Source organism: Choloepus didactylus, chromosome 2 (genome assembly GCF_015220235.1).
Source record: "Choloepus didactylus isolate mChoDid1 chromosome 2, mChoDid1.pri, whole genome shotgun sequence".
In the NCBI taxonomy this organism is placed as follows: domain Eukaryota; kingdom Metazoa; phylum Chordata; class Mammalia; order Pilosa; family Megalonychidae; genus Choloepus; species Choloepus didactylus.
Window position 1 is genome coordinate 79,167,992 of NC_051308.1, and position 18,916 is coordinate 79,186,907.

At 40.1% G+C, this 18,916-nt stretch overlaps 1 protein-coding gene across 5 annotated transcripts in view; it reads right to left on the bottom strand.

The window, feature by feature from the left end:
- Positions 1–18,916, bottom strand: part of RGL1 (ral guanine nucleotide dissociation stimulator like 1) — a 266,774-nt gene that overhangs the window by 115,398 nt on the left and 132,460 nt on the right. For 2 of the 5 annotated variants that reach the window (XM_037825184.1, XM_037825183.1), the window contains one exon: positions 5,793–5,903. The exons of 1 other annotated variant lie outside the window; for it this stretch is intronic. In XM_037825184.1, coding sequence (XP_037681112.1) covers positions 5,793–5,903 — 111 coding nt within the window. Of the gene's footprint in view, positions 1–5,792; positions 5,904–6,864; positions 7,060–18,916 lie in introns of those variants that run through there. 2 more of the 5 variants (XM_037825185.1, XM_037825187.1) reach the window with 2 other exon arrangements.

Sequence of the window (18,916 nt, forward strand, 5' to 3'; positions counted from 1 at the left end):
TACCTTAAGAACAAGGAGTATTTTATTGTACTTTGTATTCCCAAGATTTAACGTGGTGTCTGGCACAAAGTAGGCTTTTGATGAATAAATGGATACTATCAAACATATGTGACAGAATAATACAGAGACATGCAAAAATAGTTAGGGAGTTCACACTGGATTTGTTTGCTAGAAAACAACCCAGAAACTGCCCCAAATTCCAGAGAACTCCAAATCAACTCTGGAGACAGCCACACCCACCAGCAGCCCAGACACAGAGCTTGCTGAGCTTCTCTGCTTCTCTATTAGAGAAGAGTGAGGCAACATTTATTGTCTTTCCCCGTTGCTCTGTTTATAGAAATCAATTTTTTTTCTGTGAAAGTATACTATGGTAAAAGTCAAAATAATGTTTTACTTATTGTCATTCTGCATATCTTAGCATAAAATGTGTACAAGATGCTGAAGGGGGAAGCTTAAAGGGCTACATATAGCTTGGACAAAGGAAACTAAAATAAGCCAGATAAGGCAGTGACAAAGTTCAACCAAGTACTAAAATGGAAAGGTACTGTATTTACTTTATCTCTCTTATTTATTTTCTAAATTTAAAACCAAAAGAGACTGGTTCTTTATGATTCCAAAGAAATAAGAATGAAATGAGTTCATAAAATTGATTAAGCAACACATGTACGTCAAGACTAAGGAGCTAATGTGCCTCATATTAATGCTGCTATATTTGCAGGGGGTGGACATGTATTTTTAACTCAATTGGATGTTTCCTGGATCAGTGAATTAAAAGGGATGTTTTTAATTACATGCTAAATATTCAACACAGATCCCAACAGATTTTGAAAGCAGTGAAAGGTCCCGATGTAATAACAGTATCTCAAGGAATTCAAATTTACTATGTATTCTTGATTGGTATAGGCTACTAACACATTAATGGATTAATTATTATTTTGGAAACATGTTCCCAATGTTGAAAGGAAAAACACCAGTTTTGTTTAATTACAGATGGTTGGTAAATTTTGAAATTTAATTTATAAAGACTAAATCAAACATTCCAACAGACCCAAATAATGCAGCCAAAGGGCCTGTTTTCCTAGATGAAAACAAGGATGACCAACTGTAAACTCAAGGTTCCTCTACGGTTTATCTCCTTACAATTCCAAAATCCCGCTCCCAGTCACATATAATTGTAATGCTAGCCAACACTTTTTAATTCTGCATTGCCTTTCTTTGTTCAACATTAAGTAAGCGGTAAGATGAGGAAAACTGGATCTCTTGATTTTAAAATGTTCTAGTTAATTCACAGCAATGAATTTTTTTGTTGAAATGAATCTACCTTTGTTTGTACCCTGCTTTGTTATAGAAAAGATGTAAGAGAGCTATAATCATTATCTAATTGATTTTTCTTGCTCCCACACCCCTCTCCTCTTTTTCATAAGCTAACATCAGCATGCTGATTTTGTTTAAATAAAGAGCAACCATACATTCTCACCTTTATCAAGACAAGATCAGTTATCAATGATATTTGATCCATTTATTCAACAAGTCTATACTGAGTTTCATTCTCACTTCACCAAGCTTACAGTCCCGTTGGATGATACAGACAAGTAAACAGGCAATTACAACAGTGAGGTAACGGCATGGCAGGGAGATACAGGATGCTTCTAGAGCATGCAGGAGGGGCACCTCACCCCGATCTGGGAGACAGAGAAAATTCCTAGAAGGGAAGTTCGCTGGGAACTCAAAGAACTGCCTGCTCTTTGAAGGCAATATGGATAGCAAAGCCATCAAAATAGTCAGTCCAGAGTGTATCCAAATGAGAGTCAACTTCTCAATCCAGAAGGGACAAATGGTTATCTTACCACTGCACACACATAAACATGGCTTGGCCACAATTTATCCTAAACACTATAACAGGTTTACAGTTGCTTTTATTTCTAAGTATATTCTGCTTTCTCCTGTTTTCTCAGCTATCAAGAATTTCAACTCAGCCCAGCGAAGTTTATCAAGAACCTGCTATGTGGGAGACAGTGTATGATAAATACTGGATGTAGGGAAGGGAGACACTGGGGATTCACCCCAAGGACCATAAGTATGTAAGAACTGAGAAAAGCAATATGACTCCTGTTGCTCATTCTACTCCCCACAAACCTCACAAGAGTTTACCCAGCACTGCCAACCCTACTTGTGAAATAAATAACCCCACTTTAACCTTATCTAAAGTTTAATACGTTTCATAAGTCTGTCTTATTCTGAAAACAGCAGCCTGGGCTCCTAACACCAAAGTTACTTTCCTAAGAATTGGATTCTTTTCCTCTGTCCCTTCGAGTCTTTTTCCTAAAATGGTACATTTCCTGCTTCCAGAGACTACGGATATTTTTTTAACTCATATCTACGTACCACTGTGGACATACAACCACAATGCTGGAACCAAATACAAATAACCAGTTTTGACCCTTTACTCTTCCAAAAATCACTGGACATTCTACAAGCTAACAGTATGTTTGGGTAGAATTATTTTTTAACAGCTTTTCCAATCCTGAGATTCTATGATTTGATGACATAATTAGAGCCATTTTTCTTTGAAGGCAATAGCTGGACAAAATTATCCTTGCCTAAGATGTTATTGTAAAGGAAAAAAAAAAAAAATGGGTCAGCATTTCAGTAACATTTGGTTTTTGAAAGTTGCCCAACATAACCTCACAATCAATGGGCAAGGCTGCAGCTGCCTGTATAAGTAAACCAGGCCTGGACCATACAGGGTTGTTTATTTTACAACCAACGACAGAGGGTCTGACTTTCAAAGATCAGCTGAGCACAAAATTTAACAAACGAAATAAAAAGGGATGACCTAAATGCTTTGGATTGTGTGATGTTTGACATCACAGAAAATGTAATTATTTTACTTTCCTTCCCCAAACTGAATCTTAATTATGTCTTAAGATCCAAGTACTGGAAAACCCCAAAATTGCACTCAATTGTTAAGGCTTTTGGAATGAGCATTATGGATATATAATGAGAGCCTTGCTCACCCTCATGTTCTACATAACTATCTTTGATGCACTGTACTTTACACATCAAAAGGAAGAACTTATCAATTAGATAATTAGTCACCTTTACAACAAATATCTCAATCTGAAGCTCAAGTCATTGTTCAAAACATGAAGATGAAAAGAAATCCACATCTCTCAACTCCTGGACCAAGCACAGCATACAGGGAAAAAGCACACCCTGGGCATCCTCATTAGGTGAGCCATTGTTCTCCTCCACTACTATGGAAACAGCCTTAAGGTCCCACAAGATTCCCGACAGCAAGGAGCTGATCACGGGGCGGGGGGGGGGGGGGGGGGGGGGGGGGGGGGGGGGGGGGGGGGGGGGGGGGGGGGGGGGGGGGTTGAAACCAGTCTCTACCACCTCCTAGCTGTGTGACCCTGGCAAGCAATTTAACCTGTCTGAGTATTAGTTTTCCTCAACTGGAAAAAAAAAAGCATAATAATAATAATACCACCTTCCTCATTCAGTTGTTGTCACATTCAAAAATGTTATTCCTCAACCCTAAAACTGGCTACTCTGAAGAATTTTGTTACTGGAGTGTAGGAAAACAAACATGGAGAAGTCATTCAGTCCTAAAGAGAAAGGTTTTGTAATTGCTTTGGCTCAACTGGTTGAGTCACATTTAATTAAGTCTGGAATTTCCAAGAACTACAACTGAGCTTCCCAACAAGACACCTAAGACAAGAAAACAAATGGGATCAGAGTCGGTGAGTGAGTTCCTAACAACGTACTCTTGAGGAATAGGGTGGTAGCAGCAAATCACAGTGTGTTGAAAGGGAAAGCACAAACTCCTCCATCAACTAGAACCAATCTTTTTACATCATCCTGCACCTCAATATTTCAGCTCTAATGTTAAATCCAGGAGTAAACCAATTCCAATCTGGTATCTATCAGTGTGTGTGTGTGTGTGTGTGTGTGTGTGTGTGTGTGAGTGTGTGTGTGTGTGTGTGTGTGTGTGTGTGTGTGTGTGACAATTAAAATGTCAGAACTCCAGTAGAGGGAGAGAGGAGGGAAGGGGAGTCCAGGGAACAGAGTAGTCAGTGAGAATTACCAGATAACTGTGAACCTCCAAATAAATGGTGTTTTATGTGTTTGGAACCTACAGAGTTATCCCTCCATTTCCCACGATTTACTCATTTGTTGCTATTGCGGTTGGCTAAAAACTAAAACTGTCACCCAAGCAACATCAGCCTGATTAGAAAGAGAGGAACCATCCAACATGGTTCAGCACTTGTGAATCATTCTGAAACAGGCAGACCGGCCAAACCATATCACCACCACATTTAAATAAAACACATATACACAACACCATAAACAAAGAAATGACTTATCACAGCTCTAGCTCTGTCGTTCCTATCAGGGCTGCACATAATTAATTTTAAAATCATAATCGGGGTAAGGTACCTACTAGATAAGTGAAGACTTCCAGTTTTCACGGGCAAGGTTCCTACCTTTCCGGGCCAAGGCTGCAGATATCATTAACAGTTTACTGCCCCTCATGGTATCTAGGCCCAAAATACAGTAGCAGACAAGCCCAGAGCTGAAGGAGCTGAGGGGGCCCGAAGCAGCGAATGCTTTGGTCAGCAGTTCCCTGGCAGAAGAAATGATTGCTGGCTGCCCTGCCTTAAACACTGGGAGCTACAAGTTACACGTTGCCTGTAGTCTTAACATGAGGCCCAGGGCAGTTTATTTTCTGTCCTCCTTCACACTTTACCTTTGAATGCTGCTCAAAACATTCTCATTTTTCTGCAACTCAAAGCCAATAAAGACTGGATGCAAGTGTTTGATCTTCATAGCTCTCAAGTCCATCACCTGTGAAGCCTGAGTGTGGCTAGAATAAGGCCAGGAGAAAACACACCTTATCCACCTTACCCTCCCTCTCCCACCAAGTCTACCGTGTAGGGCGTTCGGCCCACCACTATTTTCTTTCCCAAGGCCTTTTGTGTCACCTCTCACCACTCTCTCTCAGGATTACTTTTATCTCCAGATTCCTTCCTTCTTCCACATGTTGGTGTTTGCTCAAGTGGTGATCCTTGTCACTGAGTTTTCCATTTCTCATGTTCCCTTTATTTGGGATGTATTGAAGGATTCACAAGGCATGAACTTGCATGACTCCACCCCATATTTTAGAATTTCAGTGGAAAAGTCTTGTTTATGGAATCGGAGTTTCTCCAAAAGCCCAGCACTCTACACATGAAGTTAAGATGTGGGCACTTAACAAGCACTTGTCTTCTTGTGGGCTGTAGAAAGGAGGTAACGGGGAATTTGCCACCCTCCAGAGGAAGCAGATTTGGTACCGTCTGTTCCCCCAAGAATTCTAGGTACTTCTTAGAGGTATAGGAGTAGGAGAGAGGCTGTCGGCATCAAGACAGGGAGTACTCAGAGAGAACAGGGTGCCCTGTGGGCAAAGTTGCTTCTGGCTCTTGTCTGAGTGCTGCTCTCTGGCCCTGTTACTTCATGTGTCACTTACTGCTACTCCACCCCAGTCTATTTGCCAGATACGTCAAGATGTTCCTAAGAGGCTCTGAATTATTGACAAATCTGGAGAAGATGCTTTGGAAAACATCAAATACAAAAACAGACCTGCACAGGCAGGCCAGTGCAAATACTTGGTCATTGACAGTTTCCTTTTTAAGGACAAAAGAAGAAAGGGGGGGGGGGGGAGCCTGCCTCTGCTAAATGATAATGCTATTCACAGAATAACAGACACTGAAACTCCAAAGTTCACAAACAGTCCCTCCAGTTTTACTCACCCCTAGCCATCTTGCTCCTTTATTGGCAGCCTGTTGGATCTGGACTTTTTTGAGGGTAACATGGTAAACAGCTCCTTCCTCTACCTCTTCACCCCAGTCCTGAATCGAGCTCTGCCAGAGATGGGATAAAGAGAAAGAAAAAGTGTATTTTTCCCCCTCTCTGCTAACCACAATCTATCCCAGCTGCTTGCTTACAACAGAACTCAGGGCACAAGATGGACTATTCAAAATAAATATTACAATCAGAGCAATATAAGACACATTGAGATAGAGGGAATGCTGAGGTTTTCTTGGCCTGCAGCCCTTTCCTGCGGTATCAGGATCCCCAGACTTTTCCATTTAGTTTATTTTTCCTAGACTCTCACATATCTTAAATAGTTTTTTAAAGCCTTTTTCTTTCTTCATAAAGAAACAGTGGTTTGCTCTTGATTAACTTTGCCCCCTTGATTAACTTTTTTTCAGTTGTCGAAAAAGTCTGTACGTTTTATAAATGGCTCAGAACTATCTGAGCAAACGACATCTTAAACTCAGACACAAACAAGTGTTTAAAATGCCAGAAGTCTTCACTGCTCTAGAATTGAAATGCATTGAATGTCTTTTTCTGCTCTTACTGTTTTGGAACCTAAAATGTTAGCAGGGGTGGGAAGTTTTATTTCCGTAAAATAATCTGGCAAGTGCAGAAAAAGCAACCCATCATCATGCAGCTTCGATTAAATGTGTGCAGCGACCCCCTAGTTTTCCATGTCCCCAACTAAACCTAAGGTTTGTGCTAGCCGCCGGGACACAGAAACACTCGGCGGTTCCCCCAGACTAACAGTTCTTTTTCCTTACAAGTTTTCCTTTCCTGACAGACAGCTGCCCCAGACTCACCAAAGGCAACTGCTGAGAAAGTTAGTATTAAGGAGAGACGCCGCGCAGAGAGTGAGGCATACAAAGCAAAGTGAGGAAGCTTTAGCTCACAAGTATGAGATCGGATTGCTCCGTTCACTCCGAGTGAGTCCGAAACACTCCCGGGAAAGCGGGAGATTCCCCACCAGACAAGCCTCGGGAGAAGTCAGAGAGCTCTCGTTACCATTTTAGCTTTCCAAAGCAATTTCATTCTCAGTTTTCGCTTCCGTACGTGAACGCTGCATGATGCGTCCGAAGCAAACGCTGTCCCTACTCGGTTCAACCCCGGGCACCTCTAGACTACCGTGCCGACCGGCCGCCGCGCACAAACACGCGCCCCTCGGCCGCCGCCGCTGCCGCCGCTGCCGCCGCTGGTGCGCGCGACTCGGGCCACAAAGGGAACTCAGCGAGCGAGTGAGTGAGCAAGGGCGCAGCAGACTCCTCCCCACGCTACTCCGTGATGTAAGGCTTTCCTGTTTGTGCCTGCGAGCACACTCTCCCATTCTTAAATTCCATGTATACAGTTACCATGGAATAATTTCTCCAGCTCTGAAGGTGATCTGGAAACAACCCTTTCAAGTTTATCACGTTTTCTTGATGGTCACCAGGTGCCAAAATAGAACCGTGTGTGATATGGAGAGTACATGTGTGTGTCTTCTCCTTCGCTGAAAGAAACAAAGGAGGGAAGTGCAAAAAGGATGGGAGGAGAAGATCAGAAAAATTTCTATTACCTGCCTATTAGCTATTGAATCTAGATCAATTAAATCAGAGAGACCCCAATGAGAGGCTAATAGTATGAAGCAACGATACAGGAGGCCAGGAAGTTTTCCACTGGGTCAAAAAAGAATTGGTCAGAGGATATCGGGGTATTCCAAAAACCATGTCCAGGGACTGTACCCAGAACACTACCAACAGTAAATAGCTTTGGACCACCCACTGTAAGGTTCATTGTGGGTGGGAAGGGGACAAAACAGGAAAGCGGTTTGCTGGGACTGATAGCTGGCAAGTGGACCATCAGTGGCCCTCGAGGTTCTGGGCATCCCGTGCCTGGCCATTATCAATTAAGTTTTCTTTACTGTAGAGGCAGAGTGGAAGTGGGGGTAATAACTGCATGGGAAAGCCGTTTATGAGGAGACTGACAGAGGGAGCCTTATCAGAACAGACCCATCTGCTATCCAAACTGAAAATTAGTACCTTTTTTAGATCCAGTTTTAATAAATCAATAGTAAGAGATACCAAATGATAATTAATCATACTTAGCACATGCCAGAATTCCACACCAGTTACAAAAACCTTTAGTGCTCATGTCTTTTATATCCTTTGCCCCTAAATGAATTTAATGACCATTAATTTTTTTTTAAATAAGCCTCCCACTAATTACCATGCTAAGGCATAAGGCAGGGCTTTGATTAATAATATATCATGGGCTGAATAGTTAGAGAATCAAATATATTGATGTACTGAGCAGAATAAAGAATGACAGTGGGGGTGCATCAAAAGGGGAATAAAAAATCTTCTGGACATTTGAGAATATCTTCGAGCCCATTCAGCCAAGTTCCCTTCATACAACCAGAACCTACTGAATTCAGTGACTGTGGGGAGAGGAGAATGCTCTTTTTATCAAACTGAAGTGGTTTTTTCTGTAATTTAAACAACAGCAACAACAACAACAACGCCCATAGACAAGATCCTTCTGCGATCACCCAGCAGAGTGTTTCCAGGAGCCATGGGAAAAATAAGAGGAGGCCCTACCTCCTGGCTTCTTAAACCATCCTCATGGCTCCCAGATCACCCCTGGAGGACCTAATCATCTTGAAGACCACCACATGCACCTGAGGACAGTTAAGCAATCCATAAGATTAATTTCACCACTACTTTAAGTTGATACTTGGCCCTAAATTTGGGGATTATTGAAAAATTACCACTTCAGAGATAACAAGCAGTTTCTTCGACCTCACCTTTCCCAAGAAACCTGTCTGGACAGGTCATCTTATAACTCACCAGGCCCCACTCAGGTTTTAGGTCTTGCCCCCTTCCTCTCCACCCCAGGAATCCTGTGGTTGGCATCTGGTATGTAATGGAAAAAGAACAGACTTGGAAGGCAAGAGGATCCAGCTTCAAATCCATGCCTACGCTAAGAGGGAACTTGGTTCTTGCTTCCCTGAGTCTTAATCTCCGCATCTGCAAAATGAGATGAACATCTACCTTGTGGAGTTCCAATGGGGGATTAAATAAAATCATTTATGCAAATAATCTAGTCCATGATCAAAAACTGTTCCATTCTCTCATTATTGCACTTTTTTCTGTTTTTACCCAGATGCACTGAAAAGTGGTGTAGGTATGCAATGTTGATAAATCTGACATGATGTCATCTCACTGAATTACATTAAAGTTTCAGAGAGGTTTCCAAGAATAGCTATTGGTATTTGTCCCCAATAATGTATGTGATTTTGTCCAAATGATGAACCACAAAAAAGGCTGACTTTATGCTTGATAGAGGAACAAAGTGTTTTGCCGATTTACATTCTTTTTTCTATTTATTTAAAATATTTCACCTGCAGGCATTTCAACCAGTATTACCTTATTACCCATACTTTTAGGTTAAGTCCTGCTGTCCAATATATGGGAGGGATAAAGCATTAATCCATTTATAACTAAGTTTGAATTGACTTAGCAGATTAGCCTGCCTATCACCTAGCATGGTGCTGAGAGAAGGTTCAGTCAAGTTTTGTGAAAGAGGGATGAGAAAAAGCATTAGGATGGGGCTAGGGAGAGATTTGTGTTGCCACATTTGGTGGTCAGTGACAGTCGGTAGCAGTAGAAGGGTCCTAGGACATAACAGAAAAGAGGAAAGAAGTATGGAAGAACCCCACTCTGGATGAAAAAACTTTCTTGCTTTACGGTTTCACTAGGGCCAACAAATAGAGAACTGGTAAGAGAAAACACAAGCAGGCAGTATGCAGATTCTTTAAGAGACTATCTAGAAGTGGAAATATAGTTTACACAATCCATGCATTCATTCCTTTATTCACTGGCTTTTACAACACTGCACTTTCCTAGATTTTATTCTACCTCTTCAGTTGTAAGAAATGAAATATATTAAAATTATGTCAGAGTGAACCAACGTATTTAAGGCAGCATGGAGTCCTACCTCTGCACCTGAGTAAATGATGGCACAAGGGCTTGCAGCATCTGAGAGCCAGGGTTTGAATATCGACTTTAGACAACTTACCAACCAAGATCCTCACTTCTCACAGCCTGAATTTCCTCATCTGTTTCCTTTCAGCTTTACCATGAGGGTGAAATGAAATGAATTATACAAAACACCTAAAATAGTGCTTGGAACATAGGAGACACTGAATAAAAATGGATCTCCTTCCTAATCCTACCCCCAACACTTTTCACTTTAAAGTAATTCTGTATTCATTGATTGCTTTTGGTCTTCAATCTGCATGTGTTTTCCAAGTTTGCTTGGAGGGCATGTATAATGGACATTGTAGAAATAAGTACTTGACAAAAATTTGTCTTGAAGATGGTAATACCAGCATAAGATGATAAGAAATGGGAAGGTCTTTGGCTTTATCATCCTGAAACTCAGTACTGGACCATAAAGTTTTATGTCCAGTCACAAGTTTAAACAAAAGAGGTCTAAGAGTGTAATAATAATAATAATAATAGCAGTTGTAGCTGTAGTAGCAATAGTAACAACAAAAACTATGTGAGAAAAGCTAAATAAGTATTAGTTAAGGATTACTCATGGTTTCATACTTAGGACTTCTGAATGGGAACTGCCCCTATTTGACATACAGCCGTCATCTGAGCAGGCTAATTTGATAGCCTTTCCCACTGTAGCAGATTAAAGAAATTAATATCCATTCTGCAATATTTTACTCATAAACTAAAACTTCAGCTAACCATAGTTCCCTAAAAGACTTTTAGAAGAGGACATAAGCAAATACCTCTGTTACTTCTTGATTTCTTCCTCCAACAATATTAAAGTATTGTCAAAATACAAGCTACTTAACCCTTTCAGCACCCCTATGAAATGTTTTTCCCTTTGCTTCAGAATTGCAAGCTGCGTTGCTTACTAGTTAATTTTCCATGTTTGGCTTACCGCTATCAGCTGGCCATCACACTATGCTTGTTTCTAGCTATGATAACTAGTTTTACCAGTTCACCATTTACCTCCTCTTTGCTTGAACTTTGGAACTTGCTTTGCAAAGGCTAAGGGGCCAGTCATGCTTGGTTAAAGACAAACAGTATTCTGAACACCCCTTAAGCAGTAGACAGTTGCTTCCATATTCTGGAGGCCCAAAACTGATTTTGTTGATTATCATAGAGGTGCTATAAGGTATATGTTAAAATTTTAATGCTCTGTTTATTAGGTTCTTCTATTTAGGCAAGCAAATTACAAGTCAATTTAAACAAACCTATTACAAATGAAGGAGAGGCTGCTCTAGGCAGTAGAAAATGAAGACAGAAGAAACACAAACGAACATCACTCAACAGATGGAAGGCCAGAGGCACAGTGCTCTTCTGGCCATGATGACAAACCCTTTTCAACTAATAGTTTACCAGTTGCTGGAGATTACTAGTAATTGTTGATGATGTTGTCCTGAGCAGGAAGTTGGGAACCGGAATACTATTCATAATTTAGGCTAATGAGCATTATTACCTCAAACTACTTATAGATTCCTGTAAAAGATAAAAAGGACAGCCAGAAATTTGTTTGCTTGACTGAGAAGATCAAAATACACATCAGCTCAGACATAATGCCAGGTCTGTGTCATATAGAATAAAACAATCTGCAAAGTGGCAGGTGGGTAATCAGATGCCATGAAGAGCTTTGACCAAGATTCTGGAAGGAGTTACTGGGCAATTAATTAGCTAAATCATATCTTTTTTAGGGATAAAGGAACCTCCCTTTTCCCATAATAGTGCTATTGAAATGGTACTGAAAACCCAACTAAACTAGAGCTGCTATAATATAGTGGCTAAGAGTGAGGGCTCTGCAGTCAGAGATACCTAGATTGGAGTCCTAGATCCACCATTTCTATCTGGGCAAGTCTTTAACGTCTCTAAACCTATAAAAAATAGTGATAGAAACACCTTCCTCATTGGCTCACAGTGAGTATTAAATCAGATAATCCACATCAAGCTTTTAGTACACTATCTGTCACCCTGGTTAATACCCAACGAACATATTATTATTATTATTATTATTATTATTATTATTATTATTATTATTATTATTATTATTATATGTATATAATAATACATCAGGTCCATGAATTGCAAAAGCTACAAGAGACTGACTGTATTAAAATCCAGACCCATATGCTGAGTAGCTCAAGATTTGCAGCTTGAAGTCTGAGCTCCACAGTAAGGACCTTAAGCCCCACAAAACGTTGTCAATGAACAACACTTACTGATCACGGACATGTGGCACAGAAAAATACTGTGCTTGGAATTCTTGCCCATCCAATCCCCTCTCTGTACATTGGCTAGAATGATCTTTCAAATCATAAATCTGGAGATGCCACCCCTCTCCTATGCGTAAAGCCCTCCAATGCCTCTCCATTGCTCTAAGGATAAAAACCTTAATCTTTCTTTTACCCTTTAAGGCCTTTCCCAGATTGGCCCCTGCCTACCTCTGCAGCCTCCTTCCAGTTCACTCGCCCAGTGCTCTCTAAGCTCCAGCCTTCCGGGTCTTCTTTAGAAATCTTGAGTAAATCAGCTCTTTCCTATCATAGAGCCTTTGCATATGTGATTCTCCCTGTTTGGGACATCCCTCCCTCTCCTCCTCTCCCACCTGGGTTAAATCTCCCTATTGTATGTTCTCATGGTACCATGGTCCTCTCTTTGTAGCTCCATCACAGTTATAATTTTAGATTTACTTGTATGATTATTTGACAAATATCTGATCCCCCATTACACTGTTAATTCTATAAAGGCAGAGTAATGTCAGTTTTTTCTCACCATTGTATTCTACCACCTCACATAATGTCTAGCACATAGTCAATGCTTAACAAATACCTGTTACATTGATGAGTAGACAGATAAATGCCATGCTATAAATTAAGTGCTTAGTAATTGTAGTTGAATAAATAAGTAAATAAATCTTAGATGTTTATAAAATAAATATATGTTTAATAAATAAATCTTAAATATTGTCTCTACCTTACAGTTACTTGTATTCTAGAAGCAGAGAAAAGAAATACAGGAAACAACTGAAAAATGACTTTACAAAGCAACAGATGAGCAAGTACAGATTGTGAGAGCCAGGCAGACTGAGCATATGGCACTGAGAGGACACAGAAAATCAATCAGGTGGTGATCACTCTTAAGGGACCTCCAGAGATGAATTTGGCTGGAGAAGTGGCCCATGATCTAGGGAAACGAAGTTTGGATAAAGTAAAAAGTTGGTGGAGAGTATTGAATTTATTCTTAAAAGAGAACTGAAATGACAAAGTAAAACATAAACCAGATGACTCTAAGATTTATACAGGTTACCTGAGAGTGGATAAAGGGTAGAGGTAGAGCCATCTGATAGGAGGTTACTACATTAATACAAATGACAAATAATAACACCCACACCGAGACAGGACAAGGAATCTGAAATAAAGAAATGATTCTGAATGCTATTTGTAAAAAATAAATGTTGCAACTTGATGATAGGCAGCATGTTGCAAGTAAATGAGAAGAGAATGTGGGTAAAAAAACTGCAAGGTTTTAAAATTGGAGCACTGGGATTGTGGTGGGGACAAGAAAATAAAGAGAAAATGGGAAGGGCTTTCTACTTTGGGAAAAAATATGGTCAGATCAGTTTTTTGGGGGGAAAAGAAAGTAGAGGCATTAAAGAGTGATAGGAAGAAGAGAAAAAGCCTAGAAACAAGGAAGGTGAGTTTTAAATTAATTCATATATAGGAAGTTGTTTGATATCATGAATTCACATGACTCCTTACGGAAGAAAAGTAGAGTCTAAACAGAGTCTCAAGATGCCTTTACAACTGAAGAAGACAAAACAAAAATAACTAGAGAGGAAATCGAGAGAGAAAGGATAACAAGTGGAACTGAGTTATAGAAACTAATGCTGAAAGGAAAGCTCATTGCAATTAAAAATACACAAAGTCAAACAGTAGAATTAGTCTTGGAATACAATCAGTGGACACTAGAATTCTTCAAATGACAAGAATTTTCCTCCTTCAATTACCATAAGACACTGCCTATATTTTTAAAGATATTTCACTATTTAAAAACATATAAACTTTTTAAAAAATTATCACCAGTTTTTCTATTCCATGGCTCTCCAACAAAATGTAACCAAAGTTAATTGAAAGTCTTAGTGTGGTCAGTTACATAACACCAGAATTGCTGAATAGCTTAAACTCAGTGTTTTCCCAGAAATATTTGTCTTTTGGATGAAACCAAGAACGGAAAGTTTCTGCCTTAAAGGAGAACTTTCAAGAAAGTGAAAAGAAAAGAAAAATATATATAATGGAAATGTGACTTTCACAAGAATTAACCAAAATGCTGCAAATATGATAACCATTCACATAGAGATGCACAAAACACAAAAGAAAAGTGAAATTCACCACTTCAGAAAGTTGATCGTGGATTGTATATCAACAAGATAATGTCCTTTTAAAAATTAGAAGAGAGCTCATATATTGCCTTTGCCAGGGATAAATTTAACTGATCTTTGGTTCTTGTTATTTTCCAGTTAAATTGGCAGAATCAACTCATACTAACCCATACTGATCCTGTTTTGTCTAGAACATGAAGGAACTCCACTTAGATTTGGGGTGGAATGGGGTGAGGGATGTGGTTATCTTGATTTATTCTGCTTCTTCCAGATGGCTGAATAGCAGCTGCTTTAGGAGGCTGTATACAGCTCTCCCCATACCCTGGGTTTTCTCCCTTTCCTCTTTTTTCTCTCCTTTTCTCCAGGGTTAATGTGGAGAGTGTGTGTGTATGTATAATAAGGGAATATGGGGGAAGTGTATTGTGAATAGGAGGTAGGTGTGTGAGGGGGTGTTGAAAGGGGAAATTGACAGGCTAGGTTGGAAAAAAAAAATGAAAAAGAGGTTCCTTGATCCTTATCCTTAACAAAATAAAAGCCAATGATTTTTCTCCAGACTATGGCATTAACCCAAAAGAAAGGCATTATTAAGAAATGATGGGTGGCATCCTTATAGCCAAATAGATAGTATATTAAAACCATTCAAAGGAATTTCTGTCTCAGAACTTTCCAGGCTGCCCTGCTGTGAAGTTAGTGTGCCATGTGCCTCAGAAAACCATACCATCCTTGGTCGAAGGCTGCACAACCTCAGCATGAGGAACAGCTGGTGTTCCTCGCATACATGCCCAACCTGGGCTAATTTTTTGGTCCTTTCTATCTTAGAGGCTTGGAGACAAAGTGGGAAATGGGTAAGCAGTGAGGAATGTTTCAATTTGATTGGTTCTGTAATTCCATTCTAGACTCTAAGCTACCCTTGAAGGTCCAAGAATCAATTCTGGGGCACCTAAAAGAAATTATATTTGTCATGGTGTAGGTTCCAAGGATTTCAGGATTAAAATGGACCTCCTAGGATTTTTGCTATAGCAGAGACTACCTTCTTGTCTCCCAGTATTCCTTCTCTCTTTCTTTCATAGAAATAGAATTTTTACTTGAGCACATAGCTACTCAGCTGAAAAGTACACTTCCTAGGCTCCAATGAGGTGACTTACTGTTCTGGCCAATGGAGTGTGAATGGAAGTAATAACTATAGCTTCTAGGTTGAATTCTTTAAAGGAGAGAGTGCCTTCGTTCCTTCATTCCTCCATCCTGCTGCCTTGGTTAGGGATGTAATGTTAAGCCACTTGGACCATGTGGATAAGAGCACCATCCTAGGATGGTGGAGAAGCAAGACAGAAAAAGCCTAGCACTGATTATCTCATAGAATAGAACTGCCATACCAGTCCTGGACAGCCTATCTCAGGACTGTTTTGTTAGAGAGAAAAAAAATTCCTTCTTGTTTACCTTGCTGTAAATTTGGATTTGTGTTGCAAGCAGCCAGACCCACAGCCCATTAATATACCTGTTAAATAGAGCATAAATCATTAGCGGTCAGAGAGTCACTTAGCCAAAGGCTACATCATAATGGCCCAAGATTTACTCTGACATGTCCATCAGGGATTCTGAAATTGTTCTGGGCTTTGAAGGGGATTACTTTACCTATGGATTCATTCATGTAATGAATATTTAATGATTGTCCACTGTATACCAGGTACTGTGCTAGGCATTGCAGAAATAACCTTCAACAAGATAGATTTGGTCCTTGCCTCTTGGATATAATGGATTAGAAAGAGAAAAAGACAAAGCACATATATTACATTATGATAAATCCTGGGAGAAAGGTTGCTATTGGATTATACAGACTAAATCTGTAGGATTTAGGGAAGGCTTCCCAAAGGAAATGACCTCTAAGATGAGACCTGAAACATGAGATGGAGTTAATCAGAAGCAGTAGAAGAAGGAGGTGGGAGGAAAGAAAAAGCAATGCAGGCAGAAGGAACAGAACGAGGAAAGACCTGGGAGTTAGAAGAATCCCAATTAAATAGAATCCTGGGAATGGCCCACTAGTTCACAAAACATGCCAAATAGGCTGATACCATACATTTTTCCTGAAAAAAGAAATACTTCTCTATCTTCAGTTCTTGAGCAGTATGTGCAAGTGTGAGCTACATTTCTTTACATATTACTAATTTGTCTTAATAGTATAGAATACTAACTGGAGGTATGACCCTTGGAAACATGAGATGTGTTTTTGTTTTCTTTTGTGTAATCCCATAATCCCTCATATAACTCTCTTGTTAAGGTTAAGAAAAATAAATATTTTAATGGCTTTAACAGAGCATACACCATGTGTAAAACATATTGGCTCCAGATCTAAAATAAGAGGCAAACGAGGGAATGAACAAAGTGAACAGGCAGGAGGTGGTGATTGTGGGCTCATTTAGAACTATCCTGACTCTAAATTTCCTATCAGAATGCTAGTGTTATACAGAGTATTCCACTTAGAAGCACCAGCCTGTGCACCCCAAGTGAGAGTCTCGCATGGCTGGGGACCAGAATACAGGCTGATTGGGAGGGTCTCTTTCAATTCCCACCTTGGAAACACTTTGGTATTAGTGCTATCCCTGACCAGGGAATGGGAAAGAAGACCAGGTGGTGAGATCTCTTTTAAGGAGAACAAAAAAAGCACTTTCAGAGGCACTAAATACTGTGAACCTTCAGAAAAAAAAAGAAGTCATACCCAGCTGAAGGCATCCTGACGGAGACTTGAAGAAGGAATAGGATTTCAATGTGGTGGAGGAGGGGCTTAAGGAAGCAGGGCAGAAGTGAAGAAGAGAGCAGTCCAGCAGGAGGGAAAGTATGAGCAAAAGCTTCGAGGTCAACATGAGTTTACCATACACCAGGTGGAGGGGAGGAGGGGCCCGGCCCAGTCACTACCTGGACACATGTGCCCATTGCATCTCTTGTCATCCTCTCACAGGGCAGGCCACGAGTTGTATGGATGGAAATTCATAACTTCACCCAATGTGGGGTGGTTTGTGTGAGATTTAAATCCCTTTGGATAGGCCAGGATACATACAATTTAGTCACCACAGCTTGATTATCACCTACTTGCAGGTAGATAATTTCTATTTTTGGTAATGGTGAATACTAACATTTTTTGTCACTTTACAGTTTATAAAGTGCTTTTGCACATCTAAATTTACTCAATCCTCACAACTCCTCCCAAAAATAGAATTATTACTATTTCCATTTTATGGCTTAAGAAACTGAAATTTCAACGATAATAAATGCTGAAGCTAGATCCTGAACCCAAGTCTTTTGACTCGAAGTATCATGCTGCTTTCCAAGGAATACTTTTTTTTCTCAGAACATTCATTTGCACCTTTCCTAGTGTTTATATTATTTGGGATTTATGGCAACTTTATGAAGTACATTAGTTCTTCATACCCACTAGTAATTAGAGGTGCATTCACATATTTGCCAGCACTTAGGAATTATGTCCTTACTGGCTCTTTCATGAGTGTCTTACCCTTTCCATTCTCAGTGCTGCTATCAGGGTTCAGGATCACATTGCCTGGCATAACTGCCCCATTCGTTCATACAATGGTGAGGTAGCAAGCCATCTGATGGACACCCATGATGCTCCAGGCACTGTGCTGTGTGGTAGGCATGCTGTGGGGATCAACAGAGTCCCTGCTTTCAAAGAAATTACAGTCTAGAGAAGAAAGAAACAACTACATAGGAAGTTGCAAAGAATGTGAGAAATGCTATAATGGAGCAGGCATATAGCTGGTAGGGCCCCTAATATCAAGGTTAAGGAGTCCGGGGAGTCACTCTAAAGGTGAGACCTTAATGACAAGCCAAAGTTAGCAGGTGAAGAAGGGGAGAAATGTTCAGTTGAAGAGAAGGACCTGCATGAGTTAAGGCATGAATGCCAAAGAGAACACAAAACTTTCATGGATAGAATTGATAGTAGTTTGATATGGCTGGAGGAGGGACACGAAAAAAGTTATTGAGAGATAAGGGCCAGATTACAAAGAGCTTGGGAGCCAGATTAAGGAAATTCAACTTTATACTGAAGCAAAAGAGACCAGTGAAAGATTCACACAGTAGAGTCACGTGAGAGGATTCACATTTTAAAACTATAGCATGGAGAAAGGATTAAAGCAGCACTCTGTATTTTCCACAGAAATATAATGCAAGCCACTTATGTAATTTTAACTTTCCTAGAAGCCACATTAAAAAAGAAACAAGAAGTAGGTGGAATTAATTTTAATAATATAGTATATTTAACCACCAGTACTGGAAGGAGGAATGGGAGAGAAGTGAACACATTGGAGAAGTATTATGGCCATAGAATGCAACAATCTGTTACAGGTGAGGACAGACTTAGCTCTAGTTCATTTCGCAAAACAGGATCAAACTAATCTTCCTGAAATACAGCTCTAATTAAGACATTCCCTTGCTTAAAATGTTTCCATTTCCCGCCTTTGCCTACCAAATAAAGCCTGCACTCTTTAGATAGCAGTGTACCCTGCCTGTTTCTCCAGCATCTGCAGCCTCCCCTTTACACAGCTGGGCCCTTTCACTCCCACCTATGGATCCAACTTCTAAGATCAGCCATAACCTTAAGCAAAAGAAATGAAAAGACCTCGGTCTCAACATTCTGGAACAG